At 39.1% G+C, this 9,532-nt stretch overlaps 1 protein-coding gene across 2 annotated transcripts in view; it reads left to right on the forward strand.

The window, feature by feature from the left end:
• RASSF6 (Ras association domain family member 6) overlaps positions 1-7,704 on the forward strand; it is a 31,095-nt gene extending 23,391 nt beyond the window's left edge. For both annotated transcript variants that reach the window (XM_067297064.1, XM_067297065.1), the window contains 7 exons: positions 1,852-1,943; positions 2,406-2,590; positions 3,046-3,147; positions 4,413-4,464; positions 5,483-5,601; positions 5,686-5,783; positions 6,578-7,704. In XM_067297064.1, the coding sequence (XP_067153165.1) occupies positions 1,852-1,943; positions 2,406-2,590; positions 3,046-3,147; positions 4,413-4,464; positions 5,483-5,601; positions 5,686-5,783; positions 6,578-6,653 (724 nt within the window). In that variant the 3' untranslated portion in view covers positions 6,654-7,704. The remainder of the gene's footprint in view (positions 1-1,851; positions 1,944-2,405; positions 2,591-3,045; positions 3,148-4,412; positions 4,465-5,482; positions 5,602-5,685; positions 5,784-6,577) is intronic.
• The last annotated feature ends 1,828 nt before the right edge of the window (positions 7,705-9,532 follow it).

Below are 9,532 nucleotides of genomic sequence, written 5' to 3' on the forward strand. Positions count from 1 at the left end.
GAGCAGCAAATTTTTAGCCCTTCCCTCAGGAAGTCCTAGGAGAAGCGAAGCTCCCACATCTGCATCTTTCCCCAGGCTCACATGCGCTCAGCAAGCAACCTGCCACATTTTGACCTACCTGTACTAGCCCTGAGAGACCTGTGTTGGTAGGCATTGTCCAGCATAAAGCAAAAAGCTGGTGATGTAGTGCTAAGTGATTCCCTATCCCAGCTTACTTTCTCAGATATTCAAAGTGTAACACCATTGCTTTGCAGGGCAAAGTTTTAAATGGGGAATGAATCCTAGCTTTGTCCACACTAAATCAGATGATAAAAAGCATTATAAATGCACACAGATCAGCTGCTCCTTCAGGCTATTGCCTGTGAGACTGTATATCTAAGTGCATTGCACTGATCTGGATCCTGCTAGATTTCCAGCTATTTGAAAGTTTGTTTAGGTGCTTAGAATATTTCCTTTTCTAATGTTATTTTTCAGGCCTTGGTTGGTGAATTTTGGATTATATCCGACAAGGTGAAGCAGAGTAGTCTGTAATATGGAAACTGAGCCAATGTTTACCCTGAATGATTTCCTGATAAATAAATTACATATTTAAGAGCTCTTTATCTTCATTATCCATTGTCTTGGATTGCATGTGGTATATGAGTGAATTATGGATTAAATTCTATGCTTGTTGCAGCTGTGCAGCTCCAGCAATGTTAGGGACAATCTTCCTATCTCTTGCTATTGAAATTAATGGGTAACCTAACAGGAGTAACCAGCAAAGAACTTGAGTCTGAGGCAAATCTTGTTCACTTTGTTTACCCTGAATAGGCCTGCTGATACTGTGTGCATGTGGCCTGTAGGGTATGGTCCATTCTGGCAGTTAGTGTTTTACTCTGCCTTTCATTTCTTGAAAAATATACTACTGGCAACAGATCTGAATCTTTAAGTAAATATTAATTCATGATCACAGAAGTGTGAAACTGCCTGGACATGCTTTAAGGTATGCAGAACAGCTTGACTGTTTGATCTTAAATAAATGTTTTAAATGCATGGAGAAAACTGACATAGTCATTTGGCATTTTCACTGGAGTTGTTTGAGTGTTGTTTTAAATAAACACAGAATTTAAAAAGAATATTTTTCCATAAGTTGGTTTATCTACTGCTCTTGGTCCAAACATGGCCAGAGAATTTTTGCTAGAGAACTTATTCAATGAATTGTGGAAATAATGGGATAAAGTTGGATTTTAAATCCAAGGCATTTATCTCAGACCTGAGAGAGCTGGATTGAATTCCTGTTCTCCTACAGAATTGGTTTGGATAGGACTAGGGGCTAGTACAGTAATTTAATATTTCATGTATAACAGAGATGTCTCATGTGAATATTTAGACCACAAAGTTTTGGGTTTTCCTGTCTGTCTTTATGGTATCTTACCTGTGATCATTCTAGGACATGGCTATAGAACAGATAAAGAATTGCTGCAAATAATTTAAGAGGCATCTTGCTTCAACACTCAACAGGCTCTGAATAGGATTGTGTGCTGCCTTTGGGATCTCTAGTCATATCACATTTTACTTGCTGTAGTTTTATTATGACATGAACTAGAATTACTGGCTTCATATCCTGCATAGAATGACAGAATCACAGAGTGGTTGAGATTGAAAAGGAGCTCTGGAGATCATCTAGTCCAACCCTCCTGCTCAAGCAGGGTCACCTAGAGCACATTGCACAGGATTGCGTCAAGAAGTCTGTAATCAAGTTCTATAAAGTTTTGAACAGGGATAGGAATGTATTATATGAAGCCTGTCTACAGAATAAATTGAATTCACTGAGCTACTGAAGAAGAATCAACTATATGTTTGCTGTTTCAGGGGAATGACACGCTGGGGAGAATTTGATAATCTACATCATATTAGTGGGGAGACATTGAAATCCGCAGAAGAGAAGTCAAACCTGGAGAAAAGTTAGTATTGGTGCTGCTCTTACATTCACTGGAAAGCTCTTTGATCTGTGACTGTGCAAAAATCATTTGATGTAGTAAGTCTTCCCCGTAGGTAAAGGGATATCTTTCTTCTCTTGTGTTTAACATCTATTACGTGCCAGTGAAATACTGAAACAGAAATACTGACATATAACTGGTTAGTGAAAACAGTACTGTACAGGTAATTTTCCAAATGGCCCATACTAATGGGTTGTTTTAACTGAAGAAGTTATTCCCACAGTGTACAAAATAGTGAACTGTTACCTGTGGCTGCTGCAGCTCTTTGACTCTGATATGCATGTCCTTCTCCTTCCCCTTCTCTTCCCCCCCTCCCCCCCCAAAAAAAAAGAAAGCCGTTGACTGAGAACCTTCATTCTGTGGTAGTATTGGCAAGGAGGGTAGAGCAGCTGTACAATCTGCTGATGCAGTTTCATTTTTGTCCAGGTTATTCATGCTATGAAAGCAGCACTCTGAAATCCAAGAGCAAGCAGGAACATGACTCTGCTACCCTGCCCAGAGCCCTAAGCAATGCTGCAGTGGTGAGGAAGAGGACCAAGTTCCCCATGATAGCAAGAACAGAAGTGGAAACTCATAGGTTTTCTATTAATGGCCATTTCTACAACTACGAGGTGTGAAAACTTGCCTGTTTATGCTTGTGTTTCTTCACCTGAAGTTGGGTACTGGGGCAGATGGAAATCTCCAGAGAGCTTTTGGATCTCTCCTGGAGCCCTTGTAGCCAGAGAGGAGCCGTCCCTTCTGCCTGGCCTGGCCTGCCCTGTGTCACTGAGCCTGGGGCTCTGCCTCCAGGGTCTGGCTTGCAGCTGCTTTGGGTCCATTCAGGAAGCAGGTTGCAGGTGTGCATGGCTGCTGTGTGGTGGTGGTGTCTATGGTGGTCCTGCATCCCGCGGGAGGAGTCCATTCCCTTCTCCTGAGCACACCACTTACTCTACCCTTTATGGCAGCAGCTTACCTGACCTCTTTCTTTATCCCAGAGCTTTGCCATGTTTTAGATCCTTCGGGTTGCCGCCATTGAGTACAGGAGTTTTCATATTCATGCCATTTTGCTACTGGTCTTGTTTTCTAGACATCTGTTTTCACTCCAGCTTTTGGATCAGAAACCAAAATAAGAATAAACAGCCGTATGAGAACAAGAGAAGTAATAGAGCAATTGCTTCAAAAGTTTAAGGTAAGTTTCTGTGTTTGCAGAGGTGAGAGCAGCTGCATTCTAGAAAAATTAACTCTAGAGTGCAACACCAGTGCTGTCTGCTGCGAGAAAGGGTGGAAATAACTGGAAGGATAGTGCACAGAACACATCGTAGGAAGAAAAAAGACACCTGGGCCATTTCTAAGGAGGAGAATAGGTTTTATTTTACAAATGGTTCAAAGCTATTTGACTCTAGAGAGCATGTATGAAGTATATAGTTTTCAGAGAATGGATCCTCTATAATCTAATTTGCAGGAGGGGAAAACACTGCTGCGTATTTAGCCTTTCTCAGCACAGAGGATGTTTGTTTAATGCCGTGCTTCCCTCTAGTGACAGGCGCTGGTAATAGTGTTTTGCTAAAAACAAAAGGAATTCTAACTTACTGTAGTCCAAGTAGCTAGGCTAAATAAATTAGACTAGATCCGGGCACATAAGAAGCTCCAGAAAGTTAAAGTTAAAAATAATATTCAAGATCAATGTCATAATGTCTGGAATTCCTTTTCTTCTGGAGTTTATTTGATACTGTCTTCTGTTAACATAGTTATATTTGGTCAGAAATATATTTACTCTGGTGCTTTGTTAATTTCAGATGATTTATTCTACTTAAGCTGCATAGAGAATTAGCAAAAATAATAGTAAAATAATAAGCTATTTAGAGATGTTGCTATTGCGTAATGACCTTATACAGACAATAAGAGTCTAAGGTGAAATAGTAAAAGGAGAACTTAACTTTTATGAACAGTAACAGAAGGAATGGTATTATTGAGAATGTTGTAAAGTTGTAGAGAGTAAGTCAAAAACTAAGTATGTTCAAAATGACTGCTGTTTTCCAAACATGGTCTTGCAGGCTAGTGGATGGGAAGAGAGCCCAAGTTTTTGTCTTAATGCCAATACTCTTGGTAAATCTGATTGTCACCTAAGAGAGTTGTATGAACTTATTATGGACTTTTCAGGGAAACAAGACTGCAAGGATCTGGTGTTTTCTAAGATGATCTATTGCTGTTCTGGGAAATAAAATGGTAGCTTTTGTAATCATGACATTGTTGAGCACAGGGACAATGAAAATGGCAGTATAGTTTGATACCTTATTTAAATCTAGATTGTTAACTCTTTTGTAGAGGAAGTTCCAGTCTCAGACTTTGATTTGAACTTCTGAGTTGAGAAGCGTGTTGAGTTTTTGCTGACAATGAAATGCTGGAGAAGCATATCCATCGGTCTGAATTGACTTTGTTTTTTGCGTTTAACAGATAGAGAACAGTCCACATGAATTTGCACTTTATATTATCCATGCATCAGGAGGTAAGCCAGACATTGCTGTATCATTGCTTCCCCTTTAATTGTTCTCTGTGCATGTGTGGGGACTGCTCACCTAGGAGTGACAGGATCAGTTACTAGCATGTGGCCTTGCCCTGATGTCCTGGGTGCAGGGTGGGATTTCTGCCTTTGTGGAGACATTTAGAGATGTGTGCTGCTCTGATGGAGGAGAAAACTAGAATAATCCTTTCCTGGGTGCTTTGTCCTACAGAGTCCTGCAAGTATGGTTGGCTCAGCCAAATAGGCCTTAGTTTTTCCTGTAATTAAAGACTTTGAGATGCTGTTTAGCCTTAACTTTTGTTCTGTACAGCCACATGATATCTAGTGATGGCAGGCACCAAGTGGTGTTTTTATACCATGTTTTATTTAGAACAGTGGTATTAGCTTCTTAGTGCTAGGAGATACCTAGAATGGCTTTGAAATGCTAGCTTGATAAAGGGATTTCCTAAACATATTTCACTTGGACTTCTGGATTTTGGATTGTAGTCCTGGATCCCAGATGTCTAGTCAGACGTATTCAAACTTTATGGGAAAAGGTATACTTCTGCAACCTAGTCTACTCTTTATTTCATCAGGAAAAAAGAAATTTTATCTTTCTTAAAAATAACTGAAAGAATGAGAGAGAAGACTGAGGAGAAGGTACGATAAATGTCAAAATGTGAAGTTGAAAGGATACTTCTGAAAACTATGTTGTAGATTTTGTTTTAGCAAGTTATGGTCAGGCTAACTGGCCTGGAATCAGTCTCTTAAATGCATATGTGGTCACCTGAATTGTAGCTCCTGTCTGTTGTTGTGTATACCAGTTTCTTTCAAAATGTGTGGTATGCATTTAGGTGCCACATCCTCCTGCAAATATGTGTTTAAGACTTGTTATCTCTCTAATCATTGTATATTAGTCAAAGATAGGATCTTTGCCAAGAAAAAAAAAGACTACTGATTGCATGAGGTATTTGGAAGCATGGTTTTATCTCCTGTGCAACATCTCATTTGTTTTGCATCCCAGAAAAGAAACAACTGAAGAGTGGAGACATTCCCTTACTGCACAGACTCTTACAGGGGCCTTCAGAGAAGATTGCCCAATTTTTTCTCATGGACAGGGATGCAGAGGAGGTCAGCAGTGATGTACGTATATCATCATTCTAATCGTTCTCAGTATTTTGCCCAATTAGCCTATTCACTGATGTGCATTTCTTGTCTTCATGACAGGTTGCTCAATATATTCAGTTTCATCTTCCCTTTTTGGAATCAATTCTGCGTAGACTGAATGAAGAAGAAGAACAGGAGATTCAACAGACAATTGCAAAGTAAATAAGGGTAAAATTAGTGGGGTCACTGTCAGTCCAAGAGAATTACAGTTATGGGTTAGCTCAAGAGGTGAAAGCATTTATGTAGTAGGGGGCAGTTTGTGCTGTATTGTGACTAGTTACGCTAAACTTTGTGGATTTATAATCCTTTTTATATCCTGCATCCCCAGATCAGCTGTTCTTCCTAAAGATTTCTGAATAAATGCTAGACTATATCTATGACACTTGATAAAGGCTTGGCAGAAACAATCCAGTGATGAGGGAGCTTGAGGGTCAATTCTGTTTTACTTCATTTGTTTTCTGAGCTTTAGACTAATTTCTGAGCTTCTGTTTGCTGTGATCTATTTCCCTGGAGGGTATAAATGCACTAAATATTGTGGTGATATTTAGGTAGCATAGCATTTCATCTAGACAGGTACAAAATCCTTAGTGCCCCTTCAAAGCTTCCATTCTAATTAATGGCTTGGGTTCTTCTGATAGTAGCTGGAAATACACAACAGGTATGAGGGCTTCTTAGAAACACACCAGTAGTTCTAAACATATAGGACACCTGAGGTCACAAGCAGTGCCAGTCTACACCAGCTGAGGATCTGTTATCAAACAACCGTCTGATAATCATTTCAAATAGAAATGGCCAGGGAATGTCAAGAGAAAAATAATAGTTGCCATTCTCTGTCAGAAAAGCTTTCATTAAAGTATTTTTCACCCATTTAACTAGCATGTTAAAATCTGGGTAGAATTTTGGCAGGATTCTGTGTTAATAAATGCATCCCCTCTCTCTCTCTTTGTCTCAGATACCTTAAAGAGAAGAGCATGATATGCCAGCACCTTCATAGTCGAACTGCCAAAAAAACAGAGACTGCTGTTTGATATGAATGGCCTATTGTGAATACGACCCATGACCTGTGCCAAAAAACAGTCAGTATATTGTCTTGATCTTGGAAATATTATGAACGTGCCGTAACTGAAGAACACTTAAAGCACAAGAGTGTTTAAATTCCTAAAGTTTCTTTTGATTACACAACTAAGACTGAACCTACTTCATTACAGCTCTGGAATACAAGTTTGGAACCACCTTAGAAGACTCATGAAACCCTCCAAATGACAAATGCTGAGTCCAGCTCAAAACTCAGAAGGGTAAAAATCCTGTGAAAAGCACAACGCTTTGAAACCTGCTTATTTCTAAGCCATTATCAGAAGTGTTGCATGAAAGAAAAATGTTCGAATAACCAGTGTGTTAAACACACCAACAAAAAGTAAAGAAAGTACACAGCTTTTCTTCTATTAGAGTAATGCTGAATTTAATTAGAAGGAAGCTTTTTAGTAGATTTAAGTGACAAAGCATATTTATGTACCTAAGATTGCAGCTGGGCTTTTCAGTTAGCATGAAAAACACCTACACAAGCAAGGTGCCTAAAATCCCACTGCTTTCAGACTGGTTGTTACCTAACTCACTTAAGCTTTGAGCTACCCCTTGAATAATAGAAATGGAAAAATTTCCACTTTATAGCTACTCAGCTCTTCAACGTAACAGTGACTTTCTCTCTCAAATGCCTCTTGAACTGCAAAGTAGCAGCTCTCATGGAATATTGTTGGATCTGCTTGATCCATTTCTGGATGACACCTCAGCAATTTTTCTTGTTGAAATGTAAGTGATTACTTGCTCCTCTGTGTATGTTATATTTGAAGATTGAAGTGAAAAGCGTTCAGTAAGAAAGGTTAAAGGATTGTAGTCTTAGTCATAGCCATGATGGGGCACGTAGGGTTGGGCTGGCATCCTTCCCCTGTGTACCTGGAGATGCAGTTTTTGGACAGTCTATGGCCCCAGCACAGTGCACAGTAGTCAATTTTTGGTCCTGTCTGGTCAAGTCATGCCAAGTAGAAAAGCTCAGGTTGCAGAGATGTAAATAAAATTTAAGTCATGCACAAACTGCCCTCCTGTACTGGTTTTGTTTTGTTATATGATACCTGTGTTCCTCCTCAGCTGTCACTTCCTTATGCAGAAGACCCAGGATAAATGCTGCGTGAAGGAGGGAATCACAGTGTGCAGAAAGTCTTGCTTAGAAATAATGTGGAATAAATGAGATAAGGGTTTTTTGTTTTTTTTCCCCCCTTATCTCCCTTTGAGATGGTGTTACTTGGATGGTAAGTCAAAAATGAAAAGCAAATATTCTATTTAAAATTATTGTGCTCAGGGCAACTGGTTTATTTTAATGTACTGTCTATTATAATCCTATCCATGAAGATGATTTATGGCAGGGAAGAACAGAGGGGAGAATTTAAAGTAATTCAGCAGTCAGGATACATGGTATTAAGTAACAGTTGCCTGAGAGGTGCAAATGTCAATTCCTTAAAAATACAAAAGCATGCATGCAAGTGTCACTGAAATTTCCCAAGGGAACTACTCAAATATTTATTTGCCAAGTTTCAGGAGATATGAAGCTCTACTTGAAACATCAGACGTTATGTTTGCAAGGTATGGTCAAATTTTAAGGAAGTCTGAAGTAGCCTGCAGTTCAGTTATTGCTCTCACCAAAACCAGGCACAAGACTGCTAAAACCGCAAATGTGTTGAGCTTTTGGTTCATCTGAAGCCAGATATGTCTTAGGCACTAGCAGGCTCTTCTCAGGCACTATGTAAGTGTGCTCAAGTCAGTATAAGAACAGGTCCCTTTACTTGGATTTCTGTCTTGAGTCTGTCTAAATCGCTATACAGAACAAATCACAGCTCAGCTGGAAAGCAATATGTGGATACCTCAAGTTCATGATCAGGGAAGAAAGGTATTCTGCACTCCTTAGAGACCTCTAGCTGCTCCTGAGCTCTGTGCCTGCGCTCATTGTTTGAACCAGAGCAAAACTGCTCTTTTCCTTCAGTGGGAGCATGTGGAGAGGCAGAATTTCACCACAAGTATATGAAGCAGTTTATGATCCCATCAAGCTAGTGAAGGACAGACAAAATATATAAAATATATAAATAAAAAATGTGAATGAGTTTTTATTCTTACTTCCTCAATAACTTTTTTCAAATGTTTTTTGAAGTATTCTTTTTTCCCATATATAATCTGTATGAAAGTATTTCAAGTCACTTATGCAGACTAGCCTGTTTCTCTGTTAATGGGTTCCACTTAGTAAATACTTAAATAGCTGTATGAAGGTATACTATGAAAATGTTGGAGTAAGAAACTTTTATAATTCAGGCCAATGAATTATGAGCGTTCAATGCGCAGAGCATGTGAAAAAGAGGGGAAAATGTTTTCAACTGAGTTCTCCAGTTCTTTATATATGTACACAGTTTCTAAACTGAGCTATTTTTGCAATCATCTGGCTTTGAATACTTGAATCCCATTAAGTTCGTTTGTCTGGCTGAATTGGGACCAAGTCCAAGATACTGGGAGAAGAACTGTGGAATCAAGCACAGATTATCTATAGGGTGTGCTGGGTTTTAAGCGCTAGTGAAATAAAGCTGCCGTATTGCTGTGGTGATAGTTTTTCATGGATATCACAATCATTTAAATGAATTATGTGATGAGTATAGACAAGGACAAGGGAAGAATTTATTCCAAGGCATTATTGGATATGGAAAGTAATACAGTAATGAAAAATGAAAGTGAATAAAAAATGGGGGTTTCTTTTGAATCCAGGGCCTAGGACCTTAACACTTTAAGGAAAGAAAACAAACACAGTACAGGATTTATCTTAATTTTCTACTATCAAGCTACACAGTGAGAAAAATCCGAAGTCATCACTGGA

This window comes from Apteryx mantelli, chromosome 5 (genome assembly GCF_036417845.1).
Source record: "Apteryx mantelli isolate bAptMan1 chromosome 5, bAptMan1.hap1, whole genome shotgun sequence".
Taxonomy (NCBI): Eukaryota; Metazoa; Chordata; class Aves; order Apterygiformes; family Apterygidae; genus Apteryx; species Apteryx mantelli.